At 39.3% G+C, this 27009-nt stretch overlaps 3 protein-coding genes across 6 annotated transcripts; 2 read left to right on the top strand and 1 right to left on the bottom strand.

Moving 5' to 3' along the window:
- The first annotated feature begins 29 nt into the window (after window positions 1–29).
- hmgn1b (high mobility group nucleosome binding domain 1b) lies at window positions 30–3758 on the top strand. Its single transcript, XM_055043437.1, has 6 exons — window positions 30–203; window positions 2104–2127; window positions 2322–2351; window positions 2441–2482; window positions 2568–2675; window positions 2755–3758. The coding sequence occupies exons 1-6, from the start codon at window positions 186–188 to the stop codon at window positions 2800–2802; spliced, it is 270 nt and encodes an 89-aa protein (XP_054899412.1). The 5' UTR covers window positions 30–185; the 3' UTR covers window positions 2803–3758.
- A 786-nt stretch (window positions 3759–4544) lies between these two features.
- LOC129368455 (glucose-6-phosphate exchanger SLC37A4-like) lies at window positions 4545–15029 on the bottom strand. The gene is made up of 10 exons (XM_055043429.1): window positions 14942–15029; window positions 13675–14050; window positions 12755–12987; window positions 9066–9312; window positions 8289–8441; window positions 8123–8208; window positions 7934–8047; window positions 7786–7851; window positions 6755–6893; window positions 4545–6669 (listed from the first exon to the last, which is right to left on the bottom strand). Exons 2-10 carry the CDS (start codon window positions 13820–13822, stop codon window positions 6503–6505), a joined length of 1353 nt encoding a protein of 450 aa, XP_054899404.1. The 5' UTR covers window positions 13823–14050; window positions 14942–15029; the 3' UTR covers window positions 4545–6502.
- Window positions 14555–19222, top strand: LOC129368458 (uncharacterized). 4 transcript variants are annotated; one of them, XM_055043433.1, is made up of 5 exons: window positions 14555–15029; window positions 16691–16781; window positions 16877–17277; window positions 17375–17448; window positions 17530–19222. In XM_055043433.1, exons 1-5 carry the CDS (start codon window positions 14909–14911, stop codon window positions 17629–17631), a joined length of 789 nt encoding a protein of 262 aa, XP_054899408.1. In that variant the 5' UTR covers window positions 14555–14908; the 3' UTR covers window positions 17632–19222. The 4 variants fall into 4 exon arrangements, with proteins under 4 accessions (XP_054899408.1, XP_054899411.1, XP_054899410.1 ...); XM_055043436.1 differs by having other exon boundaries at window positions 14562–14744; XM_055043435.1 differs by having other exon boundaries at window positions 14968–15082.
- Window positions 19223–27009: the final 7787 nt, after the last annotated feature.

Here is a 27009-nt window from a genome sequence, read left to right as displayed (position 1 = left end):
TCCAATCCGGTTTGAGCTGGTTTTTCCTTCCAATGGAACAGTAAAGTCTCGCTGCGCTGTATTAGACTGTATTGGCACAGCTTTATCCAGAATATACCACTGTATTTTCTGTTTAATTTACTTTAATTCGGCTATTTTTTCCCCTTTTTTTTAGTTTAAAAAAAAACTCCCCACACAAACCAACAATGCCTAAAAGGAGCAAAGTGAGTAGACTGATATCTTTCATCCATTTAGTAATAAGGCTTTATTACAACACACTGTTGCAATTGTGAATTCAGCTGGTTTCGCGTTAGCTTCAGAGCTGTTAAAATACTGTTGCAAATGCGTGTTTGGTGCACGGAGCAAAGGCGCTTGTAAAACTGCAGTTTCGTTTGTGTGTAGAGGTTGCTTCTCTTGCATGGCTTGTTGTTCCGACGCGCAGTGATTATCTTCATGCGAAGTGATTCGCTTATCTTTCTCTCGATTTACAAAGTGTACTCATGCCTTAACAGAATGTGCTGCTCCAGAGCTTGGAGCAGCACCGCTTTAATCCTTCTTGTTGTCAGAAAGAGCTGGGCTCGGGCTGCTGTGTTTGCTGGACAGCGTTTCTGCAGAGAAAGTTGGCGGCATATCGATTGTTTTCTCGGGGGGTCGACACGCTGGAAGCCAAAGTTTAATGGAGGGAAAACGACAGAATGATTAAAAGTGGGGGGGAAAGGGGGAGGGGGAGGAAATCGCGTGCGTCTGATTGGGTTAGCTCGATAACCGTTGGGGGTTATTTTGTTGCGAACTTTTTTTTTTATACAACTAAAAGCCGTAAATCGACTTTTAATTCGACAATAAAACCGTCACCGGTTTGCCCGTTCGAGTGTTAACGTGTGGCCGCCCTAATTTCTCCGAGAAAACTAACGTGCAGTCGGCATTCGTCGTGTTAACGGAGCGCTTCCCTGTGTTCAGGACGGCTCAGGCCACTCGGAGGTTATGCAATGGCGAGCCTCCGTCATCGTAGCGCCGCTCCTGTTGCTGGGGGTTCTAGCATATTCTGCTAGCAAGCAGACCGATGGAGTTACTGAGCATCGCTGACTCTTTTCAAACTCCTGGCGGGAACGCTCTCGCCGCCGCTCAGTTCAGCCACAGTCCCATTTATCACTAGAGAAAAGATGGAGGCGGAGTCCTCCCTCTCCCTCCTTGCCGGAATTGCCGTAGGCAGCGACGAGCGCCACCGCGCGACGAAAAATGTCAACTTCGAACTCCTCCACACTTCAGTGTTTCTCGCTTCGCACTTTTCACGGGCTACCTTTCGCTGTTCATGCTGCGTTTGATTGGCGTCGGAATCTGAAAATGACGTCATGTCCAAAGCGACCCGCGTAGCGGAAAACCTGTGAAGATTTGTGCTTTGAAATGGTGTTACTCGTTAGCAATATGGGAAAAAACATTGATTTATTCACTTCAATAAGCCATACTGTATTTCCTACTTGAAAATCGAAAATCCGCCTTTGAATACACATCGAACGCACCGCATTTTAGATTTACAAATCAATCCAAGATGCACGAATCACACTTTTACTGGCTGATGTTGATTTTGGTTTACCTGCTGCAGTTTTGTTGCTTTTGATTTGCTTCAGTGATAAAATACAACAATTTTCAGCCACTATCACCAAAAGTTATATAAAGGCAGGATGCTGTACATCCTGCCTTTATCTAATTGTCAACTCAAAGCAAAGTGCATAAAAGCTAATTGCACTTGATCATGAGTTTACATACATCAAGGAAGAGCTTTGATTTTTTTTTTTATCATCAATTTGGTATGAACACGAAGCGATTGAAGGGTTATTACATTCAAGAATACTTTATTAATCCCAAAGGAAAGCAAGATCTTAATTTTAAGCGATTTACAGCCAGCGGTCGTCTTTAGATTATTATTTTATTTTTTGATCTGCGTGCCTTGGTGATCATTTTAAGGCACATGTGTTATAAGAGTCTCACATAGGGCTGAAAGGAGATGTTGTCCTCATCTTTAATGAAGAATTAATGCAGATATTCTAAATATTCACATCTTCCAAGCAGCCACTGAAAATAAATGTGACTAAAAGTTTTTATTCTTTTCACTCTCTTCCCTCACAGGCAGCATCAGGAGGCGACTCAGCGGTAAGAATAAATCCTGAATAAGAATAAACACAATTTGATGAAGGACATAAAATGTTTGGAGGGGGGATAAAAATACTGAAAGTTTGAAACGGTTTACTGACCCCACCCAGTAGGGGTCAGTAGCAACCCAGTTTGTCAAGTCATTTGTTCTGCAAGAATGTTAAAAGTAATCAAACTGTGTGTTCTGTCCACAGCCTAAGAGGAGATCTCTTAGGTTGAAAGATGTAAGTGCAGAAAAGCGCATCGTCTCTCTCTTAAAATGTTTATGGTTGACAGTGCTTCAGTTAAATGTTTTACATATTTCTTTTCGCAGAAACCTGCACCTGCAAAAGCAGAGGCCAAACCCAAGCCAAAGGTAAGATTAGAATTTTTTTCTTTTGCTTCTATGGGTAGGTGCCATTAATTCAAAGTAGCTGATTTGATGATGCTTTCTTTTGTAGAAGGGACCTGTGAAGGCCAAGAAAGCCAAGGAGGTGGAAAAGGCCAAGCCTGAGGAAAAAGCACCGGAGGCCCCAGCTGAAAACGGTGAAGCCAAAGCTGAGGAAGAGGTGAGGGTTTAAACTTCATCGGCAAAACGCATTTCCTCTCGTCTGGGATGTTTCTAATCCGCATGTTCTGTATTTCCAGGCTCCCGCTACGAACGCAGCCGATCAAAAAGATGAGGCAGCTGAATAACATCACTCCAGCTCTGTCTTACACCAGTGCTCCCTGTACCTCTTTTCTTGTACAATTCAGGGGAATATTTTTATCGACTATTTTCTAAATACAGGTTTTTTAGTAGTTTGATTGTAGAGAACACTTTTTTTTAAAAACAAAAATCACCAATTTGGACACAGGGAAAAAAAAAGAAGAAGACAAAAAGAAAACCAAACTCATCAAGCCCCACAATTTTGCATCAGTGTAAATTTTGCGGTTGTCGTTACTGTTGGAGGATTTTATTTCAGTTTTAAATGTGAAGGAGGGGAGGGTGTGGGGTGGGTTCGTGCGTCAAACATGGAAGCTTGACGAGCGGGGGTCGGGGGTAACAACTGGAAGAGCTTACCTGTGTGGAGTACATTCCATGAGCTTTATAAGGGACGGCTTGTAGCGTGTGCTTGGGGAGGGGGTGGATGTCACCGTACAACTCATTGTTTTCTTGTTTATATTGAAGAACAGTGTTTTAGAATGTTTGTAAGTTTTTTTTTTTCCTATTTGGTTATTCTTGTATTCATGCAGTTTTCTTAACCAATCTAATCAATAAATCCTAATATTCCTAGTTCTGCAGCTCTCCCATTTGAAACGTGCATCGCATGTGTTGTGTCTGTCGTGTGATAGCATCGCAATAAATTTGTATAGCTGCTGTGAAGACTTCTCAATCCGCAGTGTGTAACGGTACGTTGTAAGGGTGGCGAAAAACGAATTTGTTCTTAGCCATGCTAAAATAGGATTTACGTTGACAAAACTACCGAGGTTGGCTTCTCTAAAGCCAACAGACAAACTGTACTTTCACACCAACAGTAGCCATATTTCTGTGGTTTTAGGTGTCTGTATCAAAATCCACATGTGCAGTTTTTTTATTATTATTATTATTTGTCTAGAGTTGTACTTGTGTGATAATTGTTAAACCAATAAAACTCAGTTGGTAGCTGTTATGCTGTTTCATTCCACACAGTTGATGCGAATTGCAGCAGTGAAAAAGAGCCACAATATAAAGCTCGTCTCCTTTAAAAAAATGAATTTTGAACTTAGCCGTAGCATTTAAGAGTTACGTATTATCAAAGGGAAAAGATTTGAGTGAAATATGTGGAGTCCAAATTCTGCACTTTTATTTTTGTGTGTTTTCTTTGTAAGTAAAATAGGAATCTCAGCACTTTTGGTATCATTTCCTATTGTTTGGGTGCATTTACTAAAGAAAAGTATCACTCCTATGCTTAAGAAAACCATATCTTGTTGGTAAAATTGTCACACTGACTATAATTAAGGGTTAGAGTGGTGCTTTTGCAAAGAAAATTATGAGAAGCCCATTTCAGAACCATGGACAGCTCCAGAGCAGCTTGCAGCTTCAATAACTGCTTCTCTTTTTGATGAATTGTTGTTTTCCATGGTATCACTAATTACATAAGGATTCAGTCAGAGTAAACAAAAGATGTTTATCCTTTTTCTGTCTTCCACTTTAGTATTCTGAGAGTAATTCAATCTAATTCAAGATTTCAACACTCCATCTGTTCTCTGTACTCACTTATCCTTTGCAGGTTCTCAGGAAGGCTAGTGTCTTTATTTTCTCATACTTAATGAAACCTGGAAAACACTCATTTTTTCTGATTGCGTACAAATCCCTGCAAATGAAAGGCAACGGTTTTATGTTTATGAGGAAAAATGGAAAACAAATATTTAAAAATACAGATGAATAAAAGACTAGACATTTTGACTTAAAAAAATATGTTTATCCCAACTTTATTGTACCATCACAGAAAGACTGAAAGAATCTATGGGAAACTTAGATTTTGAGATGAGTAGACCACCACAGAGTGACACCCGTTCATTAATAAACTGAAATAATGAAGTTTTCTGGGGTCAATTTAGCTGTTCTGAGCCAACATGCTTTGTTTCACAAAATAGGGATATTCAAGTATCATCTAACAAGAAAAACTAAATTAAATCAAATGTTTTCCATGAATAGGTAGATGAATTTATTTTGCATTTTGTCAATATATTGACATTTACTACAGATTTTCTCTAAAAACTAAAGAGACATGATTAAATACCCCAGTATTGATGTTTGGTAAAATATTTCTTAGCAAGGCTCCCTTTAAACATGCTTTTGGTAGCCGTCAACCCAGTTCTGGTTCCGATTGCATTTTTGATGCGGCATTTGGTGGAGCTCTTTAAAATTGACTGGTTTCATGACAAAACCCAGCCATTGAATGTAATTCATGTTGAGGTAGGGGCTTTGGGAAAGCTGTTCAAGAACATCACATTTTGCTTTGCTTTAATTATTCAAGCCCTAATTATTCCCACAAAAAGCTTTCATGAATCATTGTTCAAGTTTTACATTCCTGGTTCAAGGGGTTCAAACTTCCGGTGCCAGTTTCAGACACTTTGCTAGGCCAACATCCCCAAGAGACCCACTAATGACCTACTTTTTTCACGCAGAAGTTTTGAAGGAGAGACATAAATGTCTCTTTATAAATGTTGTACGACACAAACCTCCCCATAGACTACAATTCTACATTCCTGGACGAACTGTGGAAAGAACTTAGAGGTTAGCCGTAAATAATTTTTATCCAGTTCAGGGGTAACAACAACTAACAGTTATCTTAGTAATCATTTATTCTGATGAGTAATCAAATTTTTAAAAAAGGCACCTTCTGTAGATTTTTTATTTAACCACTTAAGCCTTTGTAATACAGTGCTAGAGACACATTAAAAGATCTAAATAAATAAATAATTCAGTTCCTTTTTTAAGTAAGAAAATAAACATCTTATTGGCTAAAAGGGAATAACAGAATTCCTTTATTAAAGCTAAACCCAGTGAAGCTAAATATAAAAGCTGAAGAGTTTTGGCTAGCATATTTTTACAGACATGTATATATAAATATAAAAAGCACGGTTTTGGCTTACCTACTGCTTTAATTGTTTAGTTACCATATTTGTCCAATTACTCAGTGAACGATTATTTCAATATTTGACTCATTGCTACTAATGTGATGAATCCAGTAATTGTTTCAGCCATAATCCACTTATTGCATTGTACTGCTGCCAGTAAAACAGACACACAGAATGACTCTAGCACCACCGTGCTTCACAGTATCCTTAGGTTTGAGAAGCTGCAAATTTCAGTCAAGCTAGAACGGGTCAGTTTCGGCTCAGGCCCCCTGGTTTTCTTCGTGTTTTGTAGATCTCATTGCAGTTGAACATTATTCATTCATTTCACCAAATAAATCAGTGAAAGCCCCAGATTAATGTGACATTCATCACCACAATGGATCTAAACATTCGACTGAAACTTTCGATGGTGTACAGCCACATTCTTTACGTAATTAATGTAGTGAACAGCGAAAATGATTCATCTTGAGAAAGAAAACAACACATCAGTGAAGACATTCATGCTAGAGTGGCTTCCTTCAGAATGCATCATACGTCCAGAGATCTGTCCAGAAGCTTGTGAATAAAAGTGATCGACTGCATGCTGGTGCTGGTGAAGATTAAATCTGTGTGACAATTTCATTACAAATATAAAGTGATTAAGTTGCAGCCCCCCTGGCCTGAGTACCTACATATTTATAATGGAAAGATTTTCAGATTAATTTGTGTCTGACCTTAGTTTGTTTCATAAAGCTCCTATTAAATCACTGTGCTGTACTGGGTGAATAGTTCGCCTCCCCAAAAATATGCACTAGTCCATTTTCTCTGCTATTCGTCCCATTTTGGTGCGCATGTTGCGCACAAGGAAGAACGCAATGGTGGTGATGCCCATTATGACTTCAGCTACCCAGAAAGCCGTGTCCCAGCTGTGCTGCTTGGCAACAGTGCTGAAGGGAAGCCCTGCCATGAAAGCCCCCACTGCGGCAAACACAAAGACACTTCAGTTACATGAACGACTTTCGTTAATATACGTCACTTCTGGTCAGGGGACCCAGCAGCTTACCGTTTGCCATCAGTGCGACGACGGCGTGAGACGTTCCACAGAAATTGGAAGGAGCACTTTCGCTTGCTATCACTCCGTACAAGGCGATTGGTCCATAAGAAGAAAACCCAAACATGGCACCAAGGAAGAGAATCCAAATCTGTCAGTGAAACCAACATTAGGAACTGATGTACCAAGTAAGCCTGTTGTATTTAATTCATCACAAATTAAAATTAGCTTGATCTTTTAAATTCTAATGATTAATATTTTTTGAAGGGTAAACTTGTTTAGAGACATCATAATTCATTTTATGTATAGTTTTAGTTTCAGATTTAAGTGTTTTTTTAATTCGGTTTAAATTATTGTTTTTGGTTGCTGTGTTTTGTTTTGGATATTTTAAATACCTCGCAGTTCCAGTGTTACATGTTCTTTATATGCGTTTGCTGGTCTTTGAGAGGGTCTCTGGCATTATCAATATATTACTTAAGAACTGTCTCAAAAACAACAATATTATTTATCACAACAACTTTTGGGACAATTTATTGTTCAGCAAAATGTGTTACTGTGACAGACTTAGTGACATACTGATGAAGACATACATCAAACACTTGCAGCCATGACGACATCAAAACGTGGCTTAACAAAGTATTAGCTTTGTGTTGATTGTACAAAACACGTTTTCAGATTTTTGATTGGTAAAAAATGGTTGAAAACCAGATAGTCCATGTAGCCTTGGTTTTTCTGAAGGTATGATCAAAAACTAGTCTGGAAAAAAACAGTCACTTCTATGCTTTACTTTGCACAGAGGGTCTGAACCCTGAGCTACTCAGAAACGATTACTTGCTGGAGGCGTGGATTCTATTTAATTTTCAAACAACTGGATGTGACTACCTACTCACTAACTTTTGGCCTTGACACTTGAAATTCTACTGGAGAAATTGAGTCTAATGAGCGAAATCCCAGTCAAGGCACTGAAAGGAAATGAGAATTGAGCAGAACTGCACAGTAAAGTTAATCATAAACACCTAAAGGTAAAACATTTCAGAATGCACCTCTTTCTCCGAGACTCCAAGTAGAACAGACACAGGGTGGATGACCTGGACCCACAAAGGAGCTTCCTGAGCAAAAAGATTTTTTCAAGCTGATTTGTGTTGATTATAAATATTTTAAAATTATGTCATCATGCATTATTAGACTTACCTTTGGTACTTCAGGTGTGATGGTCACTCTGAACAGATACATGGACACATACATGCCAGCCATCATGAGAATGAGCAGGCCATGTCGGGGGTTGCCATGAGTGCTCAAGCCTTTCTGAGGAAACACAACAGGAAGGTATTCAACAAGAGTAGCACTGAAAGCACAAGCCCCGTCGTTAGTGGTACTTACACGGGCTACGGCTCTATCTGAGATGAAACCTGCCGAGAGGCTGCCAACAAACCCCCCGACCTCCAGTGCACTCATGTAGGTGCTGCCTGTTGGCGACAGAGCGTCGGTCAGCACCAGTTAGGTTAAACCAACAATCAAAGGTGAGGTGAGAAATGGGGAAGCGCACCCATGAGAGCAGTTTGGCCTTTCTCCTGCATGAGGAACAGCTGCCCCCAGTCAGTGGCTGCCGTCTTCACCCCAAAAACAACCAAGTAGCCCAGAGAGAGGATCCACAAGAAGGGAGAGAGGAGAAATTCGCTCAGGGTGCTCTCACTGTTGCCTGCAGAGCATATAAAACAAGAGGTAAGCTCACTATAAAACATTACACCTTTTGGACGTCTCCATCTATATTCTATGGAAGTGTACTATGAGAGTAACACAAGTTGCGTTTCCATTAGCCAGAGAAATGCACAATTGAAATTACAAAAATACATTCACTTAACAAGGCAATTTTGAAAGAAATAAACATTTTTCTCTAAAACGTTATTGCATTGGATGAGGTGGTTTTCAACCTTACCGAAATAGATGTATATCATAAAGCTGCAACAGAAACTAATTTTTTGCATTATCGAATGCTACTTCTGGTGAAAACCATGAGGAAGATGACAGGAAGGAGCAAGAGGATCATGGTTTGTGTTTTTTTTGGATAATGAGCCGCTGGCTCCACCAGAGTTCTCACAGCGTCGCTCAGGGGATGAGCGCCGGAGCCAACGGTGGACTGTAAATATATCTCTTGTAAATCTTTACATGAAATATATTTACCATGATTTTTAATGACTCATCGAATGGAAAAGCTTATTCGTGTGTGATGCAATTTAATTTCTTATTAAAGGGAAACACCAGAATATTGACAAAAGATTTGCGCACATTTGTAAAGGAAAAACAGCTTCTTTGTTTTGCTTACCTCCTTTCACACCCTTCTTAGCTGCAGCTTCGATGCTGGGAAGGCCCACGTCCTTCGGCTCATTCTTTACGAATACCAGACAAACAAATGAGAAAGCAGCACAGAACACGCCAGACATGGCCAGAATCGTCCTCCAGTCGTAATACTGCAGGAGCACCGTGACCATGAGCGGACCTAGACTTCCAGCCAGGTTCATGCTGCAGGAGAGCACAGACCACCATGTTCCAAACTGGGACGGCTCATACCACTGGGGGGGAGGAGACACAGAGAGATGTTAACATCTCTTCAGATCTGACCTAGAACATTTATTTTTGAAGCAAACGTTGAAGTTAGGTGAAAAAATACTGAAGTTTAATACATGGCACCGGATAATTTGCTTCTTTACAACAATGGAGGAGGTTTGTCTGCAGGAATGCACCGCTCCCAGTCAAAAAAACAAACAAAAATAACAATAAAAATAATCAAATTCTGGAAGAGGGTTTTAGTGCCGTCAGTCATGCTCGTGTACGCAGTGCTTAATTAATGGTGGAGAAATGACTTGGCGTTACAAAAAAACTATTTATCCAGCATCATAGGTGACCATGCTAGCTAGCGTAAGTAATTATGGCAGGCCGCGTTATGGGAAACTATTTATAGGGTGTGAGCAGCATGTACACAAGGTTGAACAGCAGCACTAAGACCTTCCGCCTGGCTCTGATTGGTTGTTTATGGCTGAGCGGTATATTCCTCAATAGATGACAATTGTCATCTATTGTCAGATGACAATAGAATCATGAGAGAAGGCAGAAGAGCTCAATTTTTTTCACAGATCATTTGCTTCTTACTACATGATGCATGACATGATGTAGCAACAGTTTTAACAAATAGCATATTTCTATATTTTTCTATAAAAGTTATATACTGCAGCTTTAAAGGGACAGAACTGTGTAAAGCATGAGCTGTGCCTAAATGAAGATTGGCAAAAAAAAAATTCAATCTCTAAAGCTGCTGTGAATATAGTGAAATGTGTTCCTACGAAGTATTGTCATACATGATCTGCTGTTTAGATTAGATTTCCAACATAACCTGCCAAGAGTATAAATCACAGAAAGAACTGAACCTTTTTCCTTACACTGAAAACACAGGATTGAGCCTGAAATTGCCTCACTAAGTCACTAATCCCACTCCATACAACTAACCTTTGAACTGCGGGTTCAGGTACCAGTTCCTACAGGCTGCTACAGTGAAGCTATGCCCGTATGAAAACGGACAACATTATCCTAGCATCGACTTGCTAAGAAAATCAGAGCAGCTGTTGCTATCTAGCTAAAAGCGTCCTTCCTTGAACAGATTCACTATTTAAAAGGTAATTTTTTCTTTTATTTTGTTGCTGGGAGAGAAAAAGCAGGATGAAATAAGAGCCATATGCCCCCAGGCAGTAACTCAGTTAAAAGGCAGCTATGAAAGCCCCTTGCACAGCATACCCAGTAAAGCTCTAGTAACCTGAGAAACTGCTGGGAATGTACCTAAGGTAGCCACAGACTTATTTAACACCATGTCGATCCACAGCGTCGACTTCAGATAATCTGTCCTGCAGTTAGAGCTGCTAAATATATTTGCACACAAAACTGGGGGAAGACGTCTTTTAGCAAATTTGCAATTCTTTTATAGAGATCTGCTTACAATTATCTATGAATACACTGTCCTGTAATCTGACCCCCCCACCACATGCTGAACACAAGCCAACAAATTGTGTTTTTATTGCTTCTGTCATTCAAATCCACAAGTCATTTAACAATATGATCCATTGACAAACAGCCAGAGATGTTTAATTAATATTCAGACCTACCAGGAGTTAAAAATATGCATGGAAGAAATCCAACAGCTATTTATAGATGAGACCTTAGAAGATTATTAGGTAATCCTTTAATTTCTCAAACTGCTGCCGGCTTTCCTGCTTTCGTCCTGAACAATCAACACTTCATACAGGAGGCTGAGATCAGCTCACGCCAAACACAGTGGCCCCGCTCCTAAATGTCAGCACTGCTTCGTGCCTACAGGCCGCGGTCTCTCCAAATATAATCCACAATTAACATGTTGGTGTATATACAGCTGAGACTTCAAACGTATTTTTCTCAGCAAGCAGCGTCTCCGGGCAGACAACAGGCATCACAAACAGCCTGCAAGCTTCAAAATATTGGACTTGTCAAGTTTCAAATTCTAAAATACTTAATTGATTCCAGAGGGAAATAAAATGTTGCTATCACTCATAGTAGTTCAAAATTCTTCAAAGAGTTGTAGATAATGATGGCTGTGGGCAAGATCTCCTGTAGCAATCTGTACTACAGCGAACTTGAAGAAGCCTCTGACTGAAGACACTATTTTTCTAAGACAGTCTCATGAAGTCGACGGTGAGGGTTTTCCGCAATTCTCTTAAATTTCTTTGTTTGCATTCATATTCAATGTGAAGATGAATAATTTTTTATTTTTATTTTTTTTTACAAAAAAGCTCCAAAAGAAACAGAAAGAAAACACAAGCAGTTTGAAGCTACTCAAGCCGTCAGAAAACTGGGAGCAGCTGATCACATCAATTAAATTCAGGAAGACTTGGAATTTAAACAAACCACCAATTAGGATCTCAAAACCTCACAGGAAAACCGTTATCTGCCGTCATCGGTGGTGCTAACTAGCCTTAGCATTTATGACAGGCTTTGCTGATGGGGAGAAATTATATCGTAGCCGAGAGCAAGGACGGAAGAGAAAGTTGTGAGCAGAATCTTCACGGCCATGATTGACAGTACTAAGACCCTCCTCCTGGCTCTGATTGGTTGTTTCTTGTTAGAACTGGAAGCATTGGTTGAAGGCAGAGGAGAACTTTTTTTTTTTTTTTTCAGATTATCTGTCACATACCATATTGTCATAGTGACAGTCTCAATATGTATGTAAGAATATATTTTTTTATAAAAGTTACACACTGCAGCTTTAGGCTCAATTTCAATTGAGATGCTACACTTAAACATGATATTTGTGTTCAAATCGAAGACACTTGATAAAGAAGTGGTAACCAAGGGTGCTACGACTTATTAGGTTTGGGGAGAGTTAATATTTCCTCATAGGGAAATATTATTGATAGGTTGTTTTTTGATAGCTTTGTTTTTTGATAGCTTTGTTTTTTCCCTTAAGAAATTAAACCATCATTTAAAGTTGCATTTTGCATTTAATCCGTTTGTGTTTATTATTAAATTAGGTTAAAAATCTGAAACACATAAACATGATTTTTTTTTTTTTAAAGAAAAATATTTGGCACTTTATATCTCTAACCTTTACACATTTTTTAATGTGACATATCTAAATACTTGCTATTGGTGATTGAGACAATGGTGGAATTTCAGTGCATCAAATGTATATTTTGAAAAGAATGGTGACACTGATCTGGGCTGATCATGATCAAATTCCAGTCTCAAGTTGACAGATTACTGCATTTCTATTTCTACCCACTTGTGTCAATTGCAGAATCAAAACATGTTCATATGAGTCAGTGTTGTGCCAACAAAGCTACAATCAAATCACAACAGTTTTTTCCTCAATCAGTGTACTTTAAGCATTTCCTTCATTTACATTGTCTAAATGTGAGGCAATAATGCCAACATAGGTCCAGCTAATGGCTCTCACGCCTGCGATTTATGGTGTAACAGGCAGGATAATATTACCTTCCGAAGCACCTTCCCACATGGGGGCCACCCACAGCCCTGTCCCAGGCCGTTGATGAACCAGAGCAGGGAGAACATGAACACAGTTGAAGACCAAGAGAAGGCCACGTTAATGCCTCCGACCAAGAAGAGGCCGATCGAGAAAAGCCAGCGGGCGCTGATCTGGTCCGACAGCACGCCGCTGATGAACTTACTGATGGCGTAGGCCATGGTTTGACTGCTGGTGATCAAACCTGCAGAGGAAAAACAGAACAGTGCCTGTTGAAGCAACATACTGGCTCTTCAAGGCACATAATATTTAATTAGCTATGCGGGCTTCTTAACAGTTGAGGATGAAAAAATCTCTAGAGAGTAACTTTAATAAAAATTAAAGAAGCAACAATTCAGTAATTATTTATTTATCCAAAAATAACATCAAATGCTGTCATAACTCATATCATCCAAGTATCTTCAAATAGCTGTTGTGCATGGTGATGCTGTGGGTAGGAGGGATCTTCATTAGCAGTCAGTCTTGCAACAAATCTGAAGAGGCCTCTGACTAAAGACTATGAAATATTCAAATATTTTCAATAAAAAAATGAAAAAAATATCTTATTTTTCCCATTTATTTTCTGCACATAAACTAACAACTCCTATTATTTTTTTCTATAAACATATAAAGTAACAACAACTACTTTTTATTGTTTAGCAAAACTTGGAGATTGCAGAGTCAGACATATACTTAGATGCATAAATGGGTATAATTTCTTAATAAGGCACTTTTTTAACTTTTGTATGTTGCTGTATTAAAAAAAAAAGAACAATCAGAATTGGAAAGGAAGAAAAGCTCATCAGTCCTCAAAATCTTCAGGGTAGGAGCAAACTGTAACAATAGCCACATAAAAATAGTAGTTGCCAGCGTAAAAGTAATCACTACTTACCCAAGTCATCTTTGTCCAGTTCTATCTCCTCCATTACAGACGGCATAACAAAAGAGAATGTCTTCCTGTTAAAGAAATACAGCGAGTAGCCAGTGAACATGCACAGGAAGATGACCACCCGGTAGTAACCGTAGCCTGTGGCCCCCATGATTACAGTCAACTGATCAAAATGTAACGTATTAAAAGCCTTTTTCTAGTTCTGTATTTGGGTCCTCTGGCTTTTAAATCATAGCCAGCAAAAGACACAGTAGCAAGCTGTAGCATCAGCCAGGCAGTCGAGGTGGAGGGTTTTCCATAAGCAGAACTCCTTGCAGCCTTGAAGCTCTGTGCCTCTGAGAGAGCTGCTTGTGTGCGAGGAGGGAAACCTCACACCAGCCTGGAAATGAGAACATACCAGACATGACTTCAGCGAGAAGCAGCCACACTGAACACCAGACAGAAGTATATCCACAGCTGTGATTAAATTAAGAATACTTCAACATGTTTGCTAAACCAGGAAATGTTGAGTGTAATAATACATGTAGAGTGTAAATTACTATTAAGTATTCTCCATGTTTGCTATTATGGTGTAATGAAGCAATCCCTTTTTATGTGTACAGTACACAGTAAATAAAGAAATTGTCTGTGTGAAGATATTAAGAAAGGTGTATAAATTAGTTCCGCTTCAAATATACTGGAGCAAAAAGTGTTAGAGCCAGACTTTTAAAGTTTTGTGTCGGTGAAACGGTCGTTTAATATTTGTGAGAGATTGAACTTATCTACAATTACAAAACTCCTATAGGGTTTTCATCTGCAACGCCAACTTCTCGGCCACAAGGCACAAACACTTTACACCAAAAACACCTTCTCGGTTTCTGAATTTAAAAAAAGGAGCTGAAGCTGACAAGTGGGAAGGTCAGATTAAATATCATAACTGTTCCTTTAAGTTACAGCCGTTGCCGCAGTAAACCTGGAGATATCACGGCGCATCAGTGGATATTAACTTCAAAACGTGTCTTCAAACGTTTACAACGTTTGTAAAAGCAACGAGAAAAGAGCCTTAAATGGCTAAAATGTGCGATTTCCAGCCGGTAAATGTTTAGCGGGCTACTGCGCTCGTGCGGGAAACAACTACATCGGTTTGTTTTAGAGGTTCTCTGTATCTCTGGGCCGAAATATTTAGCATACAAATCCGGACCCAGCTCGGCAGACGTGGACGCCCGTTTGTTATCGGAGAGCAGCTACCCGCTCTGAGATGCCGACAGAGACACAATCGCTCTGGCCTTACCTTCATCCACGTCTCCGGTCCGTCCCATACACGTTACAAGGACGGAGCGCGCACACGAATCAGCGGCTCGGCGAGCGCAGTCAGGCAGGCACGTAGCTAACACACCAATGCACGAGCACGAAGGAAGGCCCCATTGCTGATGTACGTCAGCGCGTCCGCCATATTGAATGTGGCGTTCGAATGTTCTTTTTTCATAACTTCTGTGTTTCGTTCCACTTTTGTTTATTATTTTTTATTTTAGCTCTTACTGTAGTAAACAATGACCTCATAACATTCATTTCCGGTAGTTTAGCAATACTTCCTTAGAGATTATAGCAAAAAAAAAAAAAAGAAGTCATTATTTAGGTTCAATATAAAACTAAAGACCCTGAATGCTATTCGGACAAAAAGGCTAGATTGACAAAGAAGAAACTATTTATTTATTTACTTGTTTTATTTTATTTATTTTTGCTTTTCTTTGATACCAAGTTGCTTCTTTTATCTTAATGTGAGCAGACACGCAAACACTAGTCCTCTCACCTAAAATATAAAATCATCAAATGTTAACTGTATTCCGTCGTGCGAGTCACGAAACTTTTAGAAATTACTCGGAATTTGCAACATCTTCTTTACTGCGGCGCCATCGTGTGGCCAAATTCACCCAAAAAACAACAAAACGACTCCTTTATTCTGCCGCGTCAAAACTGCTTTCTGTCCCGTTTGTGCGCATGTGACTGTCGAATTTTGGGCAAAATCTGACATCGACGTGACTCGTCAGAGAACGTAACGCAACAGGTTTCTCTGTTCGGCCAGAGTTCCAGACAGAAGGATTAAAGCCTTTGGAGAAGTTGGTCAAGATTAGCAATCTGCCTTTGTTAAAACAGTTGAATACTTTTAGAGTACTGATTATTACTACTTTATCTTCACAAGAATAGATTTTCTCTATTCTTATAAAGTAAGTATATAATGTGAGAAATTTCAGCTAAATGCTTTTAGGTCTTTTGTACGATGATGTATGATATGAACATTGTAAGAACTTGCAGATCTGTTTTGATTTAGAACAGTACATACATACTCTAACCTGATGGATATGAAAAGCATGTATCAAATGTCTCTTAAACCGTCTTTTAACGTGGTAGGGTGATTTGGAAATAGACTTTGTGGAGTTGGAAAAAAAAGGGTAGGTCAGAACTGGTTCTGACATTCTGCATCTTTCAACTTAATGATCCCTGTTCACCACGAATGTTTACGACTTTACAGCTCACAGAACTGAGGTGTAAACAAGTTTAGATATTGTGAACTTAAAAGCTGTGTCATTGTATTCATGTGGGAAAGAAAAATATATAGCCTGTTGGTGAATAACATAAGTATAGCAGGAGTGGTAATACACTGATTGTCTGAACTGGGAGGGGTGGGGCATATGCATATGTCAATTTGCATATGTAAATTTGCACACGTAAATTTGCATATGCAAATTTGCAGATTTAATTTTATAGGCTCCACCCCTCACATAGTCCAAAATGGAGCCTTGGGGAACTCCAGAGCTGATATTTTTGGATTGTATTTATTTATGTTTGTTTGTTTGTTTGTTTGTAAAGTTATATTAAAAGGTGGGCTAAGTCTTTGTACATGTTTTCTGATCAGTTTTTGTTTTACAGTTTCTTGGTGAAATTCCTTCTGACTAACTTGTGGCCTATGGTAGGCAATAGAAACGTGCTGTGCGTCAGCGAATCACTGACCGCCTCTTTGTGTCTCCCTTTCCATTTACAGTCACAATGAGAAGAAGTCCTCGACTACAATTATCGGGTTACTACAACTCGGAGGGACTGCCCACCGTCTCCTACAGGGACTATTCTTATAAGTAAGCTGGACAAACAATATGTTCACCTTTATGCGTACTCTTCACCCAATAATCCCAATGTAACTATTTGCACTTATTTTGTTTGACCCTTGCAGAGACTTCAGGGAGCAAAAGAGTCCTAGATATGCCAACTTCGGCACATACTCGTTAGTAGACACCGTCCCTCGCATAAACATGGGCATGGACATGGAAATGGACTCAGATGCAGAAACCATTCCATACATAGACATAGACACGGACTCAGATGCAGAAACCATTCCATATATAGACATGGACTCTGATGCAGAAACCATCCCATATGTAGACTTGGACATGGATTCAGACATGGAATCCATCCATTACACAAGCTTCAACATGACCACTGAAGCGCGGATGACAGCAGAAGAAGAATCCCACTTTGAAAACAGAAGGAGGACTGCCATTAGCAGATCATTCCCCAAAATTAAGCACGGGGAGAACATTTTCGTTTTCTTCGTCACATGCCTCCTGATTTTTGGTAACCTCCTTATTTAACAAACATTTTGAGATTCTATGTTTTAGAGTGGATATCATTGACCTGGCTGTCTTCTGATTTGTTTCTGCTCATTAATCAGTTCTGACTTACCTGATTTATGCCATGAGCTTTCCACTTGAAGAGTTTCCTGCGTCCCCTTTTGCAGAGGACATAGTATGTTTTCAACAATGCGTCTTTTTGTTCTCACTACACAAACATAAGTCAAATCATGTCTTACTCTCCTCTCATTCACAGGCCTTCAACACATACTGCAAAGGGAAGATAATAGACCCAATAGTGCTGAAGAAGACTCTGACGGGCTCAATGATTATGAATGACTACTGTTTCCCACCATAAATTAGCATCAGCATCACAGAATGGGACACTGCGTTCAGAGAATATCACTGAAATCGCACCTCAATTTTCTTTGTTGTTTATGATTTCTCTCTAACTGTGTGTCTGTGTTTTAAGGTCCAAATCAGATCCACACACAGGACAGAGCTATGGATAGGTAAGTATGGAGGTAAGTATGCCTACACGAGTTCAATCAAGTTGAAAACATTCATTCAAACTTCTTGTGTGAAGTCTGTAGTTTTAAAAAATACCATCAGAATTGTTCGATTTTCACTCTAAGATGAATTCTGGAGGGCATAAAAGCGTAAATCTTTACAACCTTAAATATTCATTAATAGTTCAATTGGAATAAGTTAGCATCTTTATTGTAGTGACAAAAATGAAATAAGTATTTTTAGCGTTAATTCGAGAAAGAAAGGGCTGCACAGTGGAACAGCGAGAAGATCCAGGGTTTAAATCCCAATCTGAGGTCTCTGCATGGAGTTTCAATGTTCCCACTGTGCATGCGTGGGTTCTCTCCAGGTGCTCTGGCTTCCTCCCACAATGCAAAGACATGACTGCTGGTTCAATTGCTAACTCTAAATTGCTCTCAGGTGTGAGTTGCTGTGAACTTACATAGTTCACAGTCACACAAACTCATGCTTCAGTTGATCAGTTTTATATGACTAGTTTCACATAAAACTAATCACAGAAATGGATGTAAACTGTTACAACAGTTTGATTGATTCAAATAACAGTTCATCAGTGTAAATCTTTACTTGACTGGTGGTATTTTCAGTTTCGAGGTGTTCCACAACACGAGTGAGTATGTTTTCAGTCAGACTCAGATCCTCTGTAAGGATCACAGGGCATCGAAGAGTTTTTATTGAGTTATAGCTCAGCTTGGTGACTAGCAGCAGACCAGCCGACTGCAGAATGCTTTGTCATCCTCAAGGTCACTGAATGGGTTTTCTCCAGGTGCTCTGGTTTCCCCCACCCCAAAAAAAAAAAAAAAAACCTGAAAGAAATGAAATTAGGATTTTTGGAGAAAAATCCCAATTTCAAACCAATTTAACACAGGTTTGCTAACTTGCACCTGTAATTTCAGGACTAATAGCTAATGTACTCAGCTAGACTAAATTGAGTGAAAATGCAAAGGGATACAGACAAACACATTGTGTCCCTTTGCAATTCAATGTGTATTATACACACACATTTTTAAGCCTTTATTTCTGTACACTGTGATGATTTCCCACTTAATTCTGGGAAAAAACAAAGCATTAGAATCACATAAATATGTATTTATACATATGTGATGCTCATTTCACAGGTACAGTATGTTCTCTCCTCGTGTGTGTTCAGTGACATTATGTCGACATGAACTCTGTGTGTTCTCTTCTGAACTCCAGAAGCCCTGCCTTGCACCTCCACTCCCCAGCCGGTCGAGGCAGATGGCCGCCCGTCCTGAGCCTGGTTCTGCTGGAGGTTTCTTCCTGTTAAAAGGGAGTTTTTCCTCCCCACTGTTGCCCAGTGCTTGCTCACGATGGGGGATTGTGTCACAAAATGACTGCAATCAGCTGGTTTCTTTAGATAAATAAATTGAATTGAATTCGAACTGCGTTGTCTGAGTTTTTGTTTCTTAGTTGGGTTACAAAACTTGGAATTGAGTTGATCTCAAGACACAAATCGAAAGACTACAATCAAGTTAGCAAAATCACAAAAGGTTCGGGACTTGACTTGGACGTTCACACTGACTGTTTTGTCTTGAAAGTTTTTTTTTTTTTTTTAGCAACATCAAACCTATAAATTATTACATTTTGACGAAACCACATGATTTAGGCTGATTTGAACGTTTAGGACTTGGATGCTCTGAAGATATGAAATCTTCATGTCTTTACATAGAACCTGATACATGGATTAAACAACTTCTGATTTACTTGTGATTGCAAAACAATGACCTACGTTAGTAGCAATAAAAACAAAAAGAGTTGCTTGATTTAATCAAATTGTTTAAGCTTTTTGTGGTACATTTTGTAAGAAGCTTGGTGACCATTTTATGAGACTGGAACAACCAATAGAGTCAAACAAATATAATTTATGGAAAGATAAACTCATTTAATCAGGAATTTATTTCAGTGAACAAATGTAACACCTACTAAATGTAGTAGGTGTTTCTCTTAACAGTTATGTGTTGCAGTCATCCAGACAACAGATGGCGCTGAAGGATTATGTTTATGAAAATGGAGATTCCGGATTAAAGCTACATGTCTTCCAGATTTGTATTCTGGTTGTTTCTTCTTTTTATTTTAGATTAGCTTCAGAGTTTAGGACATTTTATTTCCACAATGTTCTGTTAAATAAATAACTAAATAAATAGATGCTTCGGTTACATTTACTTTAGATGGGTTGTTTTGGTACAAATATTTGTGCCAGAAAGGTATTTGTATTATGTATTGTGAATATCTTCAATGCTTCAAATATTAAGTGAAATGAACAGATGGAAATCCAACTGCAGAACTTTAATTTATGTGTTTTCTAGCTCGTTTTTTTCTATACTTCACATTATTATGTTTTGTTTTTCTTAGTAAAGTATTATGAATTGTACATCAAGAAGACAAAGGAAGGCCCTCCCACAATCTATATTTTTATTTTATAGATTTGATGGGGTTCTAGCTGATAACTATGCCTATGTAGGTCTCTTGTGTGAAGTTATAAATATGCTTCACTGTATTAACGTCAGTTCTGGTACAGAAGTGAACAGTCATAAACAGTTATAAACCTGAAATTATCTGTGATTCTTTGCTCTATGGGCTGAATATTTAGATTTTTTTATCCATCTAAAGCTTCAAACTCCTCATCATGGTGAGAGAAGAGGGAAGTAATCCATCAGCTGCTATTATGCACATCCAAATGAGCTTCAGAATGGATAGAAAAAAAAAATCACCTCCTCTTGTTCACTCGACTCTTTCCACAAGCAATCCCGGTTGCACAGCAGGAGGCGGCTTGGCTATGGGTCGAGGATAAGCTCCACATTTCAGTTCGTGCATCTAACTCAGTCACTGCTGCTTGACGCTGAGCATGGCCGTTGCAAATCTTTGGGATTTTGGTAGAGGGTTGCTTCCAGTCATAACCCCATCCCTGTACTGTGGAGAATCACTGAACGATACAATCTGGATTTCAGGCAAAAACAAATGATTAAAGCATTTCCGACATGAAGCTACAGGGCGGGGACTTAAAAATGGAGAGAATGCAGCTCATAGCTGCAAAGAGACATAATGAAAAAAAAAAAAAGAAACGTAACAAAAATATAAATGTTTCTCAGCTGCTTAGAGGAAGACATTCTGCGTTTCCAGAAAGTCCCATGGGATTTTGTTAACTTTTTATCACACAGCAATCGTCTGTTAGACGCTGATGTGCTGAGAGCAACATCGAGAAAATCACTGGCTGGAAACTAGCTGTATTCATATACTGAAGGCACACAAAGCCAAGAAAACATTTATTTTGAAAAAAAAAATCTAAGAGACAATAGATAGAAATAAATTAAAGAAATCAGTGTGTCTCTATAACCTGCAGGTGAAAAAAATAAACATTTCTTCTCATACCTGCACAATAAAATTCACATTAATCTCTCATGCAAATGTGAACAACCAAAATCCCCTCTGGAGTGAAAAATTTATTCTGCAGCCAGCTCCCAGTACAATTATATGATGCACCAAAGAGGCCCGTCAAGAACCAAATCGTCGTGCACAGAACAGAAATGAAATTGTCACATAATTACTGTCGGAGTAATTATGTGAAACCAAGTCCTGACCTGTCACGCTGAGCTGCGTGGATTTGCACAGAAAAAACCCCATCAGGGAGTTTGTTGTGTTGACAGGAACATGTGAGGATGAACGTCACATGAACTCCAGGCCTCATTAAACAGAGCATCAAAAAAAAAAAAGAAAAAAGAATGGTGTTTTTAGAAGTGTCACTCACTGTGAGTAAAATTACTTTTAAGTCACATTCGATATTTATAGGATTGCTTTTTTAACAACTGAAGTTTCTATAATTACTTGATTGTGCTATTAAATGGCACTACCTGCCTGGAAAACATGTAATACCCTCTAATGCTCATGTTGGACGTTACCCGCAGAAGCAATCATAACAGCAGAATCGCATAAATTGTTGAGTCAAATGATGCAACTGGGGAGAAAATAACAGCGCATACTGTGAGGCTCGGCTCCATCAGCAGTTTCCAGGAAGCCCAGCAACAGAGCAGCGGCGTGATGATAATGCAAACAATGGATGACAAACATGTTTCCAGCAGAACGCCACATGCAGCAGGAGGAAAAATGTCAGGTTGATTTCTGGACCTGCGCTCATCTTCAATGGCTGAGTCATTGGAGGGAGCAGCAGGGGGAGCGACGAAAATAACTTGTCTCTCAACAGCTCATTTAAAAGCAGATGCTCACTCATGTTGGCAGTCACCCTCCCAGGCTTCTCTTTCATGAATTACAATATCCAACATGCACTTCTTTGCCAATTGAAGTTCTTCTATCTTCAGTTCAGAGTTTGATAAGTGCGTAAATATTAATGTGTGGAAGGTAATCCAAGTGGAACATGCTGACCTGCCCTATCTGATGCGTGCGAAGGATCATAGCTGCCTGAGCTGTCAAACCATAATGACTGCTTCCTCCTTTTTGTTCTTTTTCATCAGCTACCATAGCGTGGCTATTAACTGCTGGCGGCCACAGCATTACAACGTGTTCTGTTGTGTCCACCGGAGCAGATACTCTAATTGCATCTCCCAGAGTTATGGCTCTAAATGAAAAATTGAAAGACGTGTGAGGTGACAGTTCCAACAGAGACGAAAAAACATGTCTGCATGTCTCAAAAACTCACCACATTATCAACGTATAGGGTGACCTTTCCACTTTTCTTCATGAGAAAGTCTCAGCCTTTAATGAACTTAATGGGAGTGTTTCTTTGCCTTTTGTGAAGGACCAACATAAATTGATGTATAATTATAAATCGAAATGAAGACGAAACATGTTTTCCAAAACTATATACCACAAAGCAATCTAGAAAGTGCAGTGTTCAGATGGACTCAGTTCCACTTATGCCTCCTCAACGACAATCAATCACCGATTATTAAACAGAGTTCAACCATGTATAATGTAATATCAGTGGAAGTCTAGCAGCTTCATTGATAGGGTCTGGTCAAGCTTAGTGGGAAAACGGATAGAATGTAACACCAAACAGGAGTTAAGGTTTAGCTTCAACATGTGGTCTCTCCATTCAAGCTGACAAATCTTAAGCAACTTGGGTATTGATGTTTTCCTCTACTAGAGACATGCTGTTGTAATTGTGCTTTTCAGACTTTTAACAGTAGCTGGCTGTATCCCTTTGCATTGCTGTTTGCTCTTCTGGTGTTAGTCTGTCACAACAAAACGTCACAGCAACCAGTTGAAGTTGGTGACTGACAGTTTTAAGGGACGTGAAAACTTGTGCTGTAGGTAGTTATTCACTGCAGTAGCAGCGCAGCTACTGCTTTCGGGATCAAACCTTTTCCGTTTGCTGCTTTGTTGTGAGCAAACATGTCGCACTATGCAGCAGTGCCAATTTCAGGTCGGAGAGGAGGGGCTGAAAGACTTTGGGAGATCTCCGGAGGAATGACTAAGGAGTGACTCTCAGGTAATTACTACCATTATATATCCAGTCTTCTCCCAAGAGAAGTTTGGATTATTAAGAACTCGACTGATTGTCTACATTAGTGAGCAAACAGCCACAGATGAAGGATGAAGAAAGATGTTTAAGCCTGCGTGTGTACGCCACAGAGAAAACAGTGATGAACATACCTATTTCTGCTTTTACCATAAAACCTGAAAAGTTCTAGAAAAAGAAGGACATTCATCATATAAGTCTAAATACTTGGTGAAGAATGTAATTCTGTGTGATTTACTTTAGGTCTCTATACAATGTTAGCCAAAGAAAATGTCAGTTATATGACTGCTTCATCTTTTATCACTGAACATGGTCCATTTTTCTTCTCTTCTGATTCTATTGTTGCTTTTTCCCTGGGCTCAGTAGCATTATGACAACTATGGAAGACACATAATATTTTACACACACACAAGAAATGTAAGATACAAGACAAATGTAAACAACTGTTTGTAAAGCCATCGGTTCACTTGTAATGCTGACTCTAGAAGTGCTGCCAGCTCTTTGTGAATAAAACTGCATGTAGACCAAATCACATGCAAATTGTTCCATACCATCTGAAGAGTTAGTTTTGGGGTTAGCATGTGGTCTAATTTCTAAAACTATGGCGTTATTAAATGGAATCACAAATGTAGTGCATAAACATTTCAACAAGGAAAGCATAAATCAGCTATTAGTGGAGCTTTGGTGAACGATATTTGTTAGAAGTCGCAAAATCAAACCTAACCTGACCAACTTCTGCCCTTTCTTAGTGTAACCACCTGTCTAGTTCACACAGAATGGAAATTATGAGCTCATGAAAACTGTTTTTGTGGACATCTGCTGATGAGGAAGACGCAATCTGTGTTTAGTGAGATTTGTGTTTATGAGCCCAGAGCTGATGGCACAGGTAGCGACAGTAAGCTTGGAAGCCCATGATAAAGGCTTTGTATCCAAAGCCTGTCATTTCGCAAAGTCCACAAGAACAGACTCCATCCAGCGTTTGCATGTAAATGATAGACCCGGTGTGCCTAAGGATCATCGAGATGGACGTCTGAACAGCAGCTATCGTTGCAGATGGCCTAATAAAAATCGTAGTTTGGGTTTTACTCATTGAAAGCCCACATTTGAAGCATTGAATCCAGTCATGCAGATAATCTGTAGGAATCTGCAGCTGAAAGACCAGCAGCTTCTTAAAGACACAGAGTCCAATTTCAAGGCTTCAGTTTCTACAACTTCTTTTAACTCATGCTTGATATGTAAAGCATTTTCAGAACAAATGAGGGTAACATATTACTGTGCTACAAAATGGAACGATGTGCCTGCATAATAACCCCCTTCGCCATGTTTCTTTTCTTCATTTTAATGTCAATGTAAATAGGGCACAGAGATCCAGTAGTGTTTTCTCACTACATACACCAACCATGTGTAGATAGTTACCCATACAGAAGTCTTGAAAAATAAATATAATATTAGCTGTTTATTAAAATCTAATATTTGTGGTTAACAAGTATTAGATTTGCCCGGCCATTTAAACCTTGTGAATTTTTACATCTATCATCAGGCTTATAAGCTTCCTTTGAAGTGATTTTTTTTTCAGACCAAACTACAAAAATCACATTTTCTTTTCTTTGAATAACAAATATTCTCCTCACTGGGCCACAGTTGCTTCCAAATGAAAACAAAAAAACCCAAAACAAACAAAAAGAGCAAGATGTATCAGAACAGAAGGAACCGAAATGCAAGCAACAAAGAAATCCAGCAACCTAAAATACTGAGTGAAGGAACGAGCGAAAACAATAACCAGAACACAGAACTCAAGACAAACTGACATCTGCACCTTCAACCTGAATCTGTTGTTATTCTGCTGTTCACTTTACAGCACAAAGAGCGGAGAATTGTCCCCAGAATATTAATTAAGCTCGGGAATGGATTTGTTTGCCAGTTTGGGAAAGCCTCTCTTCCCGACGCTTTGAGCCGGCTGAATTAACACAATTTGTGAGTCGCCCATTGAGACAAAATGCCCGGCCATTCAGCCTGGCTTAGCCGTTCCTTTGTTTCTGTCCGACTTCCCTTTCCTCTTTCTTCCTCTGCCTTTTACCATCATAGCTTCAGTTTGTGCAGGCTGTTGGCTGGTAACAGAGGTAGCAACAAGGGTAGTAGGTGGGCAGTAGTTTTCTTCATGCATTATTTTTACTGAACTAGAAATAACCCAATGCGTGCTGAGCACCCAGTTATCTCATAAGCCCTCTGTACTTTTTTTTCTCCTTCACACGTCAACGGCTTCAACACTTTCGTTGTTCGCTGCTAAATTTCATGCTCTGAGATGTTAGACATACTTTCTGCTGGTGGAAAGGATCACAGTGCGTGGCTTTGCCCTAAATACTGCCTCCACCCGTCTGGGGAGCAGCTTTGAGGGGATGTAGAAGTCGTCAAAATGCTCACAGGATCCCCGGGCGCTCTGGCCTACTTTACATCCCACAGAGCGACCCAAACAGAAAACGCATCAGAGACGTCGCGTCAAGAACAATTACATGTAAAAAGAGACGGCCTTGTTCTGCCATTAGCTGCTTCTGCAAGCAGAAACTTTGAATCACTGCTAGAAGTCAGAATTTCTTGTGTTTGTTGTGAAAAAAGCCGTCGTACACGAGAACAACACTCTATAATGTACATTGTGTTAATAAACAAACATGCTTGCGTCCGAAAGCACAAAAATAAACTTAAAGATTGCTTCACTTCATACAGTATGAAGGAATTTCCTACTTTGTTTCAGTTGTTATATTGCAAAATTACCATGAAAATGCAAAAAAGTGGACTGTTTCTGTTTATTGTATAGGGAAAACTGAGAAAAGAGCGGTGATGACATATTTACATATTTGTACACCGCCATGCGATGGAAACAAGACACATTTTTTTTCATAAAAGCAGAGTCTGTCGTACAAGAATTCTAATTTTCAGCTTGAACATTATAGCCTGTGAAAACAAAGCTATGACAGAAACAAGGACAGACATGCATAATTAATCCTAAACTAATATATTTTTCACACTTAATGAAATGAGAGGATAGTTCAATTTAAGGACAATGTAAGCAGGTAAAAACAAGTTTCCCAAAGCTTGTTTAGTCTAGGAGGCCCAACACGATCAGACATCATAAATATGTGTAGACTGGGGTTAAGTTGGCAAACAATTTTATAAGACAAGATAAGAAGAGTTTTAAAACACTCTTGGATTGTAGTTTTTTCAGGTATGCACAATTTTCATTGTGATATCAGTTTGTTTTTCAGTGTTTTTCTCAGTCACCTGGCTAAGTGTCAGTTGAAGCTGATGCCTGTACCAGTCTGACTGGTTAGGGACGCGTAACTTCAAAACAACGAGGACAATGATTTTCAAGGAGAAACACACTATATTATATTAGAGGATACTTTTCTCAATATAAAGCGCTTTTTTCCTTAAATACAAGTTGAGCGTTTCATCAAAAGGTTGGTTCAGTGTCTTATTCGAGGACAGGGCCCCACTGTAGCCCCACAGTCTAAAGACACAAAATGTCCTGCGCACAAGACAGAGACGCTGCTTGGCAAGCCAACGTCCGTCGTAACACATTTCTGCATCCTGCCCATTTCTGACAGCCATGAGATGAGGCAGACGACATATTACGAGCTGGCTAATGAGAACCCAGCATCGCCGAGAACAAGCAGTCCAAAGGAACATTCTCATTTGTAA

The sequence above is a fragment of the Poeciliopsis prolifica genome, unplaced genomic scaffold (assembly GCF_027474105.1).
Source record: "Poeciliopsis prolifica strain line A6 unplaced genomic scaffold, Auburn_PproV2 SCAFFOLD019, whole genome shotgun sequence".
Classification (NCBI taxonomy): Eukaryota; Metazoa; Chordata; class Actinopteri; order Cyprinodontiformes; family Poeciliidae; genus Poeciliopsis; species Poeciliopsis prolifica.
The sequence above is the reverse complement of the archived record's forward strand: the minus strand, read 5'-3'. Positions and strand labels throughout refer to the sequence as shown.